At 49.8% G+C, this 15,414-nt stretch overlaps 1 protein-coding gene across 6 annotated transcripts in view; it reads right to left on the bottom strand.

Annotated features, from left to right (window-relative positions):
- Positions 1 to 14,355, bottom strand: part of USP31 (ubiquitin specific peptidase 31) — a 67,324-nt gene extending 52,969 nt beyond the window's left edge. For 4 of the 6 annotated variants that reach the window (XM_030576921.1, XM_030576922.1, XM_030576920.1 and 1 more), the window contains exon 1: positions 13,783 to 14,355. In XM_030576921.1, the coding sequence (XP_030432781.1) occupies positions 13,783 to 14,355 (573 nt within the window). Of the gene's footprint in view, positions 1 to 13,569; positions 13,622 to 13,782 lie in introns of those variants that run through there. The other 2 variants (XM_030576924.1, XM_030576925.1) reach the window with 2 other exon arrangements.
- Positions 14,356 to 15,414: the final 1,059 nt, after the last annotated feature.

Below are 15,414 nucleotides of genomic sequence, written 5' to 3'. Positions count from 1 at the left end.
ATGATACCGACTAACAGAGCAGCTGTGGGATTAGCACTCAATTCACCACATCTGTACTAACCCTTTTTTGGAAGTCTTCCACCATGACATCATTATCAGTGGTAGCACAGAGAGGGCCCAGGCATTTCACTCACAATGTCACCTTGCCTAGATATAAGACAGTCTAGACAAGCACAGTGCCAGACACACCAGCAGTCTATACTAGCACTAGCAACACGTGAAACTGCTTGAAAAGGGCAAACATGAGGTGACTGGGTTCAAGCCTGTATCCAATCCCCTGGCACTGAAGAGGACCGGACAGGCAGGAGTGATTACTCGCTGAGTGGAGCACACTCCGTATAATATTACTGCCTCCCTGCAAACTCCACTTCACATTAACAACCGGGAAATACTCCCTAAACAAGTTTTAAACGGTGCGTTGAGTTGCTTCTTTCACAAGGAGAACTATTCATAGAACAGGAGAAACGTGGGCCTGGAGTAAAGGTTAGAACCACATACTGTTTCATATACAACTATTTTAACAACAACAAACATGCAATTGACCCTTTGGCATGGTCCACACTACAGCGTTAAATCGCTTTAAACAGCATTAAATCGATTTAACGCTGTACCCGTCCACACTACAAGGCACTTAAAATCGATTTTAAGGGGTCTTAAAATTGATTTCTGTACTCCTGCTCAACGAGAGGAGTAACCCTAAAATCGATATTACTATATCGATTTAGGGTTAGTGTGGACAGAAATCGAAGTTATTGGTCCCATTCTTTTACTGAGTGTCACGGAGTCACCGGGCGATGCTCTGGAACTGCTCCCCACCAAGCCAGGCAGGACTTTGGGGAGCCTCCTCTCCCTTGGAGCAGACTTGTTCAGGGCAAGCTTACACGTCTTCACCTCCTGGGTTTCTCCTTGGAGCATTCAGCATCCTCTGCCCCTCCGTGCGCTTTCCCCAGCGAGTCCACCCCAGCGGGGTCCTGGGGAAGCCACCGGGTCCTGCACCCCCACTTTGCAGTCAGACATGACTCTTAGCCAGCCAGTAAAACAGAGGTTTATTCGATGACAGGAACAGGGTCTAAAACAGAGCTTGTAGATACAGCGAACCGGACCCCTCGGCTGGGTCCATTCTGGGGGGCAGTGAGCCAGACCCCCAGGTCTGCCCTCCACCCTTGACCCCAGCCAGCTCCAGACTAACAACCCCTCCCTCAGCCCCTCCTCTCTGCTCAGCCCCTTTCCCGGGCCAGGAGGTCACCTGATTCCTTTGTCTCCAACACCTTCAGCTGGCACCTTTGCAGGGGAGGGGCCCAGGCCATCAGTTGCTAGGAGACAGAGTGTCAGGCATTTAGGTGCACTGGCCATTGCTCTGCCAGATACTTAAGAACTGCCATGGGGACACTGAGGCACCAACGCAGTATTTAGAGAAAACATTAAGAACATTCCCAGTTCGTCACACTGAGCTACCCAGAGTGCACTGCTCCGGAAATCGATGGTAGCCTGGGACCATGGACGCACACCACTGAAGTAATGTGCCCTAGTGTGGACGCGTAAAATCGATTTTATAAAACCTGTTTTAAAAAATCGATTTTATTAATTTCGATTTTACTCTGTAGTGTGGACGTGGCCTTTGTATAGAATAAAAAGAACGGACAGCTGTGCTGAATGTGCAGAAAACAAGATATTAAACTCTGACCTGAAGGGGGATCCCATTGTCCCTATAAATAATGAATCAGTTTCCTAAAAGGACTGTCTTTTAGTCAAATGCATGGGATGGAAGCGGAGAAGCTCATGGTCCAAATGACTGCATGCGCAGGAAAAAAAGTCCTGCCCAGAAGGTCAGCATGGGCCAGGCAGCCCAGGCCAGGCACCAGACTGGGAATTTCTAATCTCTCACCATTTACCAGGAAAGTAGGATCAATAGCCATGGACTTAAGCATTCATTAAGAGTCACCTTTTTAAAGGTCAGAAGCAGAACTAACAGATGAATGACCAGAGTCCAATGTTTATCCAACTGACAAGGAAATTGAGCTTTACTGTCCCTATAAAAGTCAGTGACCACAAGGCAGCAAGTGTTATTGTTTCAATAAAAGATACATAACCAATCTCTACTAAAAGAACAGCCTTTATGTGGGACGCAGTTTAATTGTCTATTGCAGAGGGTCTCAAACTCTCTTTTTCATGGACCACTTGAAAATTACTAAGGGTCTCGGTGGACCACTTAATGATCTTTCCAAATGTTTTACCATTAGCTAACTAGCATAAGGGCTTGTCTACATCAGAAAGTTGCAGCGCTGGTGAGGGAGTTACAGCGCTGCAACTTTGAAGGTGTACACATCTGCAGGGCACCACCAGCGCTGCAACTCCCTGTTTGCAGCGCTGGCCGTACTCCCGTTTTGTCTCGGGTGTAGAGGATCCAGCGCTGGTGATCCAGCGCTGGTAATCCAATGTAGACAGTTACCAGCACTTTTCTTGACCTCCGTGGAAGGAGGAAGCCTCTGGTAATCAAGCTGGTTTCCTTTCCCGGTTTGCTCTCTCGGTCCCGGAGCCACCCAGCAAACCGCAGGGAAGGAGACCTGCTTGCTCGGGGTTCCGGGACCGAGAGAGCAAACCGGGAAAGGAAACCAGCTTCGCCGCGGTTTGCTCTCTCGGTCCCGGAACCCCGAGCAAGCAGGTCTCCTTCCCTGCGGTTTGCTGGCTGGCTCCGGGACCGAGAGAGCAAACCGCGGCGTTCCCGGTTTGCTCTCTCGGTCCCGGAACCCCGAGCAAGCAGGTCTCCTTCCCTGCGGTTTGCTGGCTGGCTCCGGGACCGAGAGAGCAAACCGCGGCGAAGCTGGTTTCCTTTCCCGGTTTGCTCTCTCGTCCCGGAACCCCCCTTGAAGCCGCCCAACAGCGCTGCAGTGTGGCCACATCTAACACCACTTGCAGCGCTGGTTGCTGTAAGTGTGGCCACTCTGCAGCGCTGGCCCTATACAGCTGTACTAATACAGCTGTAACAACCAGCGCTGCAAAATTTTAGATGTAGACATGGCCTAAAGCTCTTTGGATAAAAGTGCTACATAAAAAGATTTAACTCTTTTGTTCTACAAATAAAAGCACCCAACAACTCATTAAAATATCAGTAGTCTTACCTTTCTAATGTGATGGCAGCCCCCCCCCCGAGCTCGGGCTGGGAAGGGAGTGGGGTCTCTCCCTTACCACAGCAGCCCCTTGAGCTGGGACTGGGAAGAAAGGAGGGTCTCTCCCTGGCAGCTGCACCCCTGGAGCTAGGAAAGTCGCCTCTTTCTCTGGCCACTGCAGCCTTGCACCTCCCAAATTCCTCCCCACCTTCTCTTCTCACTCCACTGCCCCCCTCTCACCTACTCCCAATTCTCCCCCAAGGCCACCACCTCATCTTACACATGCGTCTTTTCCAGGGTCCAGGCACCTAATTAGTGGAGCCATGCCTGTGCAGCTCCACTAAATAGGTGGGTAGCCCTTCATTGTCTTGTGTGCAGCCACCCAGGTGCGCACCATAGACGGAACCATCCACAGACCACAGTCTGAGAACCTCTGATCTATTGTAACACAGCTAGCTCTTATTTAAGCTGATAGAAACCAGAACTATTTTATTCTTTCTACTAAGATTTCACATAGCTAGCTCATACACAGTAGCGGGAGTTGTCAACAGTCAGCAAGGGAAGGCAATAACCAATTCCTGGAAACAAGTCAGTGGTCTTAGGAAAGCACTGCCTCCTGCCAAAGTGATTATATTCAAATACGTATATTGGATCAATTTATTCCTTCATCCCTAGATTTGCTCAACATTTCACCATTTGTACAGACTTGACCTAAACTGATACAGAACATAATGCTTTACCGTACTTGTACTAACTGGTAAGAAATTTTCCTGTTACACAAGCAGCATTCCTCTCTCCAAGGTTTTATTTATATAAGGATTTCACTGTTCATACCAGATGCACTTTGAATACATTTGTCCACAGAACATTTTGCTTTGCTGTCTTCAGATTGCACACAAGTGCTGTTGTGGGGTAAGGGCAACTCTCCCAGCAGTAAAATTCCTATGTTTCTATTCCCCCACCCCCACAGAAGCAAAGCCTCTGAGAATGGAGATGCTCTTTCCCCCATATGGCTGGCTTAGATTCTCCACCTTTTCAAACATGACACTTACCATATCTAAAACAGTCAGTCATTGTGAGCGAACTCCATCCAGTGTGAGATGTTACCTCTGTCCAAGGTGTAGAAGCAGTACATTAATTAAAGCGCTTGAGAGTCTAAATATTCAACACTCATCCTGACCTACTGTACTAACACCCCTAATTTGTGCAGTCAGTTCCACAGTGATGTCTGTGTATGGTATTTCTAATGCACCCAACACTACCCTGCACTTGGTTTTCCCAGGACTGTAGATTGCTACTAAGTTTTGCAGAGCAATGAACTATACTCCATTCTAGGACTTCAGCACCTTCACAATATTTACAAGATCGTTCCTCACGGTACTGTGCTTACATCCAGCATGTCTCCAAAGCATTTGCATCTTGAAACTCTATGATTTATTTTTATACAAATACTAAGTATAATAAATTACACAAACAGAATGGGTGCAGTTTTGTCAATATAGCATAGTGATAACATTTATAGCACCCCGGCAGTGTTTCATCAGCTCTGATAAGAATCCAGCTCAATATCAGGTGTCTTAAACTTATAGTGCTCCTTGAAATCAAAGTTACCAAAAAAAAAAAAAAGAAAAAAAGTAAAGTATCACCATGCTCTAGCCAATTAAGGATGCTTTATATTATAGCCTATGTACTCAGGTCCTGCGTTGACGGGCAGTTAGTATGTAAAGTTCAAAAGATATAATATATAATACAATATATAATACTGGTCCCAGGAGAAGCCCCACCAGAAAGGAGAAAAAGAGCCGAAGAAATGCCAATTAATGGAGTTTGGAGAGTGCTGAAAGTGGGATTTTCAAAACCTAATTCTCACTGTTTTTAATGGAAACTGGACACCAAGATCCTTCAAGCAGCTTTAAAAATCTCTACGGCAAAAAGATTGTTCCATGCATGTCATGAGAGTCCAAAAGCCATTCAGAGAAAGAAATGGCAAGTTTCCTGTGAAAAACAAGTCTGAGACAGAACACTGCTTAGCCAGCAGTTGCTTGTTGCCAATTCCACAGCATTACAAAGAGGAGAAAGGAAGCACAGGCTGCGAAATTGGCACCAGTTAGAGCAGCTGCTCTCATTAGGCAGAAAAAATGCTGAGCAGCCAGGAGAAGCTGGTTGTTACATTCTGTAAGGGCAGGAGAAGCATAGTAATCAGACAGAGGGAACACACTTCACCACTACATTCAACAGTGCTTCCTCAGAATCTCTGGGAAACTTTCCCCTCCAACCCTGCCCAGCTCCATTACATAGTGCTATGCTCCCGAAGCTAGTGCTGAGAAGCTACTGTACAAACAAACAGATGCAAGTAGCTAGATTTCAGAAGAGAGGAAGAGCTGCCATCAAGTTGTTTTTCTAAAAAGCCAGAGACCATGCGAAAACTGGAAAGCAGAAGTAGTTGTGACAGAAGAGTTCGTATTGGTCTGTCACACCATACCCTGGCCAGTCATGAAATTGGCTTTCAAAGCTTCTCTGCTACACTCTTCTAATCGCCCTGCTGTCTGGCAGTGTGAAATTGGCCACCAGGTGAGTTGCCTCAACCTCTCACCCTACCATATGTGTCTACCCCTTACTCTCAGATATTGTGGAGCAGACAACAAGCAGCAATTACAATTGGAATATTGGTTGTGCTGAGATCTAACCAAGTCAGTAAACTGTGCCAGCGCACTTTCAAAAGTCCAAAAGCACATTATACCACCATTCTGCACTTGCTCAGTCTATAGTTGAACTGCTCCTGCTCCTTACTACTGTCCAGGGTGCCTGTGCACAGCTTCATGAGCCATGGCCTTAGGAGGTAGGCTGGGTCCCCGAGAATAACTATAGGCATTTCAACATCCCCAAAAGTACTCTTCTGGTCTGGGAAGTAAGTCCCTTCCTGCAGCTGCTCAAACAGACCAGAGTTCCTGAAGATGCGAGCATCATGCACCTTTCCCAGCCATCCCATGTTGATGTCAGTGAAACGTCCCTTGTGATCCACCAGTAGAAAAGTATCCCTTGAGGTTTATGTACTGGCCGCCCTGGTGTGCCAGGGCCAAGATAGATGGAACGCCTATCCCTACCACCCCGCCGCAGATAGGGAACCCCAGCCATTAAAGCCATCCACAATGGTCTGCACACTCCCAAAGTCACTACCCTTGATAGCAGCTGGTCAATGGCTGCATTGGCTACTTGCAGCACAGCAGCCCCTACAGTAGATTTGCCCACTCCAAACTGATTCCCAACTGATCGGTAGTTGTCAGGCGTTGCAAGCTTCCACACTGCTATGGCCACTCGCTTCTCAACTGTGAGGGCTGCTCTCATTTTGGTGTCTTTGCACGTCAGAGCAGGGGACAGCAAGTCACACAGTTCCATGAAAGTGGCCCTACACATACGAAAGTTTCGCAGCCACTGGGAATCATCCCAGACCTGCAATACTATGCAGTCCCACCAGTCTGTGCTTGTTTCCCGGGCCCAGAATCAGCATTCCACAGCATGAACCTGGCTAACAGTTACAGGAACTTTACCTTTGGGTAATTATTTTCTGGTAACTAGCTTTTAGGGCTTCCAGAAAGTTTGCCCAAGAAGTTGTTGTTAGGATGGGGTGCAATATTGCTCTCCTCTAGATATCTTCAAACTTCAATAAACGTATTAAAGACTGACTGAGGAAAGAACAGAACTAGGAAACACGGTGTTGCTTCTGATAACAGGATAACATTCATTTAGCTCCCGCTTTTAAATTGAAAAATTCAAGTTCTACTTATCCCCTACTTTACAGTCTCTGCCTTAGCCACACAAGAGTATTTACTATCAAGTATCAGAGGGTAGCCGTGTTAGTCTGGATCTGTAAAAGCAGCAAAGAATCCTGTGGCACCTTATAGACTAACAGACGTTTTGGAGCATGAGCTTTCGTGGGTGAATACCCACTTCCTCAGATGCATGTATTTACTTACACCTTTAAGAAGCATTGTGCAAATCAGTCTGTTAGCAAATAACAATCCCATAAACATAGGATTTAACAGCAGGCTCAGGATGGTTACACTTCAGGACAGAGAATGCAAAAAGTCAATTCACTAGAAACCACTTGTCCCTTGTAAAGGGGCAACTAAGCACCTGACAGAGTAATCGTCAAATCGCTTTGTATCTGGTATAAGCCAGCTTGCTCACTCTTTGCAGATGTGAAGATGGATCTTACTCAATGCCAGTCTAAACAAACAGTGCACAGTAAGCTAGGGTGTGAATCTACTGTCTGTGTGGCCTCTCTGAATAGGATAAACAGGAGTATATCAAAGCATGCTAGGGAACTTTCAGTGCATGGCAGCAGGGTTCACACAGACAGCTAATGAGCAGCAGACTATTGCAAGGTAGATTTACACCCCAGCTTACTGACTGTCCATTCAGACAATCCCTCAACAGCATTCCCCATGATATGTTGCTTTTAAGATCATCCAGAAGGCTCCTCAGGTGACTCAAAAGATTGTATGCTAGAGAAACATACAACAAATGTCTAGAATGAGGAGTTCACCTAGCGGTTGTGGGGATTTTGAGAGGGATGGGAATGCATAAAAGAGTTCTACTAAAATCTTTTGAAGGCTGCAGTTATTTCTATCTAGGTATTATTGTTCTTATTAGTCATATTCATAATGGTAGTGCTTAAAGACTAACCAAGTGACGCCTCGTGGAGGCACTGTACAATGTGCTCAAGAGTAGTAGATGGTCCCTGCAGCAAAGAGCTTACAATGTTCCCTTCCCCACCTTTCATCACCATTTTGTCACTGCAATGTAAACTCCTCTGCAATCTGAAGTCATTTATAAATTTCCAAATGCAAGCTCAACTGATTATTTGATCATGGCAGCTGAAGGAGTAAGGGGTAATAGTTTGTATGACCCATTCAAAAACAAGTTTTTTAGATTGTGGACTCCTTGGGACAGGACCATCCTTTCTCTATTCAGGAAGCACTTTGCTCACTCCAGGCACGATCAGAAAAATAATGGATTTGATGTGTCAGCGTCCTCAAGCACTTCCGGAAATAATTTTATTATTCCTGCAGTTCAAGGGGGCTGTTCTTCCAGTGCTTATACTGCCCAGCATGATACTCAGTACTGAAAACAGAAATGTCCACTCACATGAGGACCCTACACTGCAACTATGCACAATGTAATCAATAAACATGCAGTTAGCTGTGACATACACATGACAGGGACAGCAGCTAGTGGGGCCCAGCTCACAAGTGAATTAACATACCTCCACACCAAAAAAACATGGAAATAGCAGGACTGCAAAGGAAAGACATCAGAGGAGTTCCTGGGTGTTAGACCGGATTGCTGGCCATTGTCCCAAATTCAGAAGATTAGGAAGCTCAAATTGTGTCAGTGCAGCCCCCAAATGGGCAATTGAACAGGAATCAAAAGGGCACATCTAGTATATACATAGGGTGGGTCAGGATATTTATCTTTATCTTTAGTAAGAAAGTGAAGCATTTGAAGATTACATAGTCTGGAATTTCATGGGACCCAGTTGCTCAGATCAAGGTAGAGCACTGCATGCTGGGACCTGCAGTTTCCAATGGTCGCATCACCATTTGGATAGGGGAGCCCTACGGTGCCTTCAAGAGCCACATCAGACCCACAAACCACATTTCCAGCTGCTCTTGCTATAATACGGTACATCGTCTCTTCATCCCACCATGCAGGAAAAGAATTCACCGTTTAGATAAGCAAAACGAAGTCTCCACTGTCTCTTAATCCTCCATGGGAGTGCAGAATTTTGATACTCCAAAGAGTCATTGTTACAAAGAAGGTAATTTAGTAGTACTGTACTCTCACTACGCTAGGAGTAAAGTTAGCCCAGGAATAACTTTACTGTACCTTTGTCTGGTGCCTTTCATCCCAAAGGCTATACAGTACTTTAAAAAGACTACAGACACAAGATCACTTTCCCCCCACCACAGAAGTGACCTGACTTCTGGGGCAAACAGCATAGCTATTTAACAGCACAATACTTTACAGTAGCTTAGGGCAGAAACTAAAACTGCAGAAGAAATGTTGAAGTAGGCAGAATACACCCAAGTAAAACAGGAGTTGGCACAGATGTGGAGATTAAAATCCTCCACTCTTGCAAAAAGTGAAATTGGATATTTTCACATAGTCAGAAACTTGGTTTGAGTGTAAGAGTCTACTCTTTAAAACGGCTGACTCTGTAAGAATGGCATGTTGCTATTCAACAGTCCTACTTTCTGCATGTAATTAGAGTCAGACTTGCTCACTTGAGTGACAAAAACAAGTTTTAGTTTTAACACATTAGCACTGCAGAGTCCAGACCGCAAGGTGGATGCTTTTCAGGCTCTCACAAAACCAACAGAATTGTTTATTAAGTTTCAATAAAACACTGAGAATGAAAATACTGGAGTTACTAAGGATAGAATTTGATCTGCAGAATATTTATTACTGGTGACCACACGAGCCAGAAAGAACCTCATTTGATTTATAGCTTGAGTTTGTGGCACTATCATGTAAAATGCAAGTTTGCTTTTTTGAAGACACTTAGAAGCTAAGTTAGGTCTCTGGAGCTGCTGAAACACAAATGTTGAATTCCACAAGGCCCCTTATGGAGAGACATGTTTCAAATTAGAACCACCCTTTGCATTCCTCCTGAAACAGCATCAATACAGTACTCCCTAGCATCATGCTGCGAAGTCGTGCCCACTGAATCACTAACACCAGGTCCTACAGCACCTGCAGCTAGACTACAAAAATTGTAAGTCATATTACATCAACAGTGCAGTGGTCCTCAACCTGTGGCCCAATCAGCACACAGCTTCAGCCCATGTGACATGCTCAGGGCTGAATATAGTATATATATTGTGTGGATGTGGTCCACATAACAGAGAGAGCTGCATATGCAGCTCTCAATGGTAAATAGGTTGAAAACCACTGCATTAGTGGTAAGCTGCTAGGGCAGTCATGCAAACCTGCTCTGTTCTGTCATGGTGCCATGACTACATCAGTGCCTGCAATATTGGTAAAAAGAAAAGGAGTACTTGTGGCACCTTAGAGACTAACAAATTTATTTCAGCATGAGCTTTCGTGAGCTACAGCCCACTTCTTCAGATGCATAGAATGGAACACACAGACAGGAGATATTTATACATACAGAGAACATGAAAAGGTGGAAGTATGGACACCAACAGGAAGAGTCTAATCTCAATCTTCTTGCTCACGAAAGCTCATGCTGAAATAAATTTGTTAGTCTCTAAAGTGCCACAAGTACTCCTGTTCTTTTTGCAGATACAGACTAACAGCTGCTACCCTGAAACCAGCAATATTGGTGGCAGTTGTAGTACAGGCAATAATTTTTCTTGTGTAGACCAAAACTAGGGTGAGATCTCCCCTAGGAACACCAAGAAGTAACCCAGCCCAATAATGCTTATGATCAGACCACAAGTTAAAATAAACAATCCCCTTTTCACATCCACAAATAGAAATGCCAAAGAAAGAGTGTGGCCTGAGGCAAAGGCAAGCAGTTGTTACAGAAGACACCTTGAGAGAGTACTATTTACACAATACGAACTGTTGCGAATCAGATGACTGAAGTATACTTTATGCTCACAGCCACAAGTTGGTTCCACCAGGCAGCTTTCAATTAGCAACACAAGGGCCACACTTCTAGAAATATTATTTCAAACATGTCAAGAACCCCAAAATTCTGTTCCAAGGGACTTTGGAATAAAGTTTAAGATAGGAAAAGACCACCAAAACAAAGTCTGGTACACACTTAACTTGCTACATGCCTGGTTTGGTATTGATGTTAATAAGTTATAAACTTATTCAGAGAAAGGTTCTCAGGAAAACTAGTCCCAAGGGCAAAGTTAGCCACTGGCACTTGAGACCGCATCTGAGTAAAGAGCAGGGGGCTAACTTAAAAAGTAAACTAGTTAAAGACGGTAAGCAGGGTATTGCTAGCATAGCCAGGTTAACAAGCAACTGCTGCTCTACAGACAAGAAACAAGTTGATTACAAACACTGCTAAGTTTACCTTCACACTCAATTTCACCAATTAGTTTTTTGCTTTGCATTACGGAAGTTTCAAACTTTGAAAACTCCAATCTGCTGTCTGTTTACAGCCAGCTAGCATCTTTGCTTACTCAGAACTGTGAGAAACAGCATTCAGTGAAATCCATGAGTCACTCAAAAAGCTACAGAGGTATTGGTTATGCCAGAGTCATTAGTGACTGCCAACGTATAACACAACATGCCTTATGAATCTGCTTATACTTTAGCTAGTGGGCCACATCTGGTCCCAGCTTCTTAATAGACCAAGATAAACATTTGCGGTCAAGAATAAAAAGATAAATATCCACTAAAAAGAGTTCCTTTCTCCTGAAAACACTTAATTGAAACAATAAAGGAATCTCCCTAGTACACTGGTATTCAAACTTTTTTTCTAGAGACTCAACTGAAGAAATTTGTTGATGCCTGTGACCTAATGGAGCTAGGGATAAGGAGTTTGGGGTGTGGGAGGGGCTCAGGGCTGGGGCAGAGGATTGCGGTGCAGGGGTGAGGACTGGGAGGGTGGGGCTGGGAATGGAATGCTTGGGGGCATGGAGGGATGTGGGAGTGGGGACAGGCTCTGGGGTGGGACCAGCGATGAGGGGTTTGGGGTACAGAAAGGAGCTCCAGGTTCCAGGAGGCTCAGGGCTGGGCCAGGGGTTTGGGGTGCAGGGCTGGAGCCAAAGGCGCCAACTCCGTGGGTGCTCTGGGACTGGAGCACCCACAGGGAAAAATTGGTGGGTGCTCTGCACCCATCAGCAGCTCCCCGACCCATCCCCCAGCCCCAGTTCACCTCCATCTCCGCTGAGCCTCCTCCCCTGAGCACGCTGCTGATTCCTGCTTCTTCCCCCTCCCTCACAGCACTTGCACCATGAAACAGCTGTTTCGCACAGCAAGTGGTGGGAGGGAGGCAGAGGATTCGGGGGAAGAGGCGGGGCCGGGGATTTGGGGAGGGGTCCAATAGGGGCAGAGTAGGGAGGGGCCAGGGGCACACAAGCATCCACTGGGGCCAAGAAAAGTTGGTGCCTGTGGTTGGGGCAGGTCCCAGTCAGCAGCACAGTGTGGATGCTGAATAAGGCTTCCTGCCTGCCCTAGCACCGTGGACTGTGCTGTGCCCCAGAACCAGGCAGCAGCAGGTCTGGCGCCTAGGCAGAGGCACACAAGCGGCTCCATCTGGCTCTTGCCTGCAGGCACCACCAGCACCCCCAGCTCCCACTGGCTGGTTCATAGCCACTGGGAGTGCGGAGCCGGTGCTTGGGACGGGGGCACTACACAGAACCCCATTGGCCCCCCACCTAGGAGCCAGACCTGCTGCTGGCCGCTTCCAAGGCACAGTACGGTGTCAGAACAGGTAGGCATGAGCCTGCCTTAGCCAGGCAGCACCATCAACAGGACTTTTAACGACCTAGTTGGTGGTGCTGACCAGGGCCGCCGTGACCCAGTGCCTTACATTCCGTGACCCACTACTGTGACCTGCAGTTTGAAAACCACTGCACTAGTGTATACCAAAGCTCTCACGCTTGTAAATAAAAAGGCTGACCTAATGGTTAGCTGATGTCAGAGGTGGGCAAACTATGGCCCACAGGCCACATCCAGCCTGGCCCCTGAGCTCCTGGCCCAGGAGGCTAGCCCCCTGCCCCTCCCCTGCTGTTCCCCCCACCCACAGCCTTAGCTCACTGTGTCACAGGCGCAATGCTCTGGATGCTGGGGCTGCGAACTCTTGACGGGCAGCACAGGTGCACAGCCACAGCCTGTCCCAGTGCTCTGTGCTGTACAGTGCTGTGGCTAGCTCCAGTCGGGCGGCACGGACCGCCTGTCCTAGTGCTCTGAGCAGCATGGCTGTAGCGCCACCAGCCACCGTGGTATGGGGACAGGGAGCAGGGGGGTTGTATAGAGGGCTGGGGAGTTAAGGATGGTGGTCAGGGGGCAGGGCTGTGGATATAGGGCAGGGCAGTCAGAGGGTGGGGAACAGGGGAGTTGAATAGTGGCAGAGGTCCCAGAGGGGGGCAGTCAGGAGCAGGGGATCTGGGGGTGGTCAGGGAGAAGGGTTGGTTGGATGGGGCAGCCAAGGGCAGGGGCTCCGGGGGCAGTCAGGGAACAAGGGGGGTTGGTGAGGCAGGAGTCCCGGGGGGCCATCAGGGGGAAAGAAACAGGGTGGGTCAGATAGGGGGCTGGGTCTAGGCCACGCCTAGCTGTTTGGGAAGGCACAGCCTCCCCTAAGTAGCCCTCCATTCAATTTCAGAAACCCGGTGTAGCCTTTAGGCCAAAAAGTTTACCCGCCCCGGCCTATGTACTACTAAGCTATGATCTCAAATAACCTGCCTTTCCTCTTGTTTTTGTAGTTACATGTTCTCCTCTTAGTTCTTATCAAGGGTGGAAGATTTCCACATACCCCAGGTCAAGCTAGCCGGGGTGAACCAGCAAGGCCCGAGCGCGGGACCACAGCCCCAAGTGCTGCCAGAGGGAAGAGCAGAGTCCGAGCAGGGCAGGCCCCGAGCCGTCTGTCCACGCCCAGCCCCTCGCTCGGCGGCTGAGGGCCGGGGGTGGCAGCGAGCAGCGGTTACACCAGCTGCCGGAGCCAGGCCTCGGGCCCGCCCCGCCTCACCTTGAACTCGCGGCTGTGCTGCGGGGTGTACTCCAGCGTCCAGAGCGCCCGCACCAGGTGCGCCAGCTGCTCGGTGACCTCGCCCTTGGGCGGCGGCGGGGCGGCGCTGGCGGGGGGGGGCCGCTCCCCGGCGCAGGGCGCCTCGCCCCCGCCGCGGTACTGCCCCAGCGCCAGGTACTCGGCGAAGAGCTCGGTGTTGCTGAGGCACTGCAGCACGGCGTTCATGAAGCACGTGTTCCCGTGGTTCTTCAGCCCGGCCACCCCGGGCACGGGCACCGGCTCCGGCGCCTCGGGCGGCGGCTCCGGCTCGGGGCTCTGCGGCGGGCGGGCCGGCTGGAAGCAGCTGCCCAGGCCGCTAGGCGGCGGGGGCAGGCGCGGGGGCGGCGGGCCGCGGGCCGCCTCGGGCTCGGAGCTGTAGTGCGACAGGGTGGAAAGGGTCTTGAGCACCCGGCTCATGAAGCCGCTGAGCGAGCGGGCCGAGCCCGCGCCGGCCCGGCCCCGGAAGAGCCGCTTGCTGAAGGAGCGCTTCTCCTTGGGGCCGCCGGCCGGCCCGGGGCCGCTCACCCTGGACATGGCTCCCGAGCCCAGGGCACATCCCCGGCGGGGGCTGCGATCGGCCGCTCAGCCCGCCGGCCGCTGCATGCCCGGCCCCGGCCGCGGCCTCCCCTAGCGGCTGCAGCCCGGCTCCCCTCCCCGCTGGGGGGCTCGCCGGGACTCCACGGAGCGCCTGGGGGCGGAGTCCGGGCAGGTCACGTACCCGCCGCGAGGCCGCCGGCGCCATGTTGAGGGCGGGCAGCCCGGGCGCCATCTTTACTAGGGCGGCGCGTTCCAGCCCGCTCTGGGGGCGCCGCTGAGACTCCGCCCCCCCCTCCCCTGGGGGGCGGCCCGTGGACTAGCCCGGCCCCAGTGTAGCACCGGGCCCGTCCGCAGGACCTGTGCCTCCTCTGTCACCAAGTGCCATGTTCTGTGACCAACTGCCCTGCCTGTCCCTCTTCTGTCACCATCTGCCCTGCCTGTCATCAACTGCCATGTTCTGTGACCATCTGCCCCGCCTGTCACCAACTGCGCTGCCTGTGCCTCCTCTCTCACCATCTGCCCTGCCTGTCACCAACTGCCATGTTCTGTGACCATCTGCCCTGCCTGTCACCAACTGCGCTGCCTGTTCCTCCTCTGTCACCATCTGCCCTGCCTGTCACCAACTGCCATGTTCTGTCACCATCTGCCCCGCCTGTCACCAACTGCGCTGCCTGTTCCTCCTCTGTCACCATCTGCCCTGCCTGTCACCAACTGCCATGTTCTGTGACCATCTGCCCCGCCTGTCACCAACTGCGCTGCCTGTGCCTCCTCTGTCACCATCTGCCCTGCCTGTCACCAACTGCCATGTTCTGTCACCAACTGCGCCGCCTGTCCCTCCTCTGTCACCAACTGCCCTGCCTGTCACCAACTGCCATGTTCTGTGACCATCTGCCCTGCCTGTCACCAACTGCGCTGCCTGTTCCTCCTCTGTCACCATCTGCCCTGCCTGTCACCAACTGCCATGTTCTGTCACCAACTGCTCCGCCTGTCACCAACTGCCCCGCCTGTCCCTCCTCTGTCACCAACTGCCATGTTCTGTCACCATCTGCCCTGCCT

Source organism: Gopherus evgoodei, chromosome 10 (genome assembly GCF_007399415.2).
Source record: "Gopherus evgoodei ecotype Sinaloan lineage chromosome 10, rGopEvg1_v1.p, whole genome shotgun sequence".
NCBI lineage: Eukaryota > Metazoa > Chordata > Testudines > Testudinidae > Gopherus > Gopherus evgoodei.
This window is presented reverse-complemented; position numbering and strand designations above follow the sequence as displayed.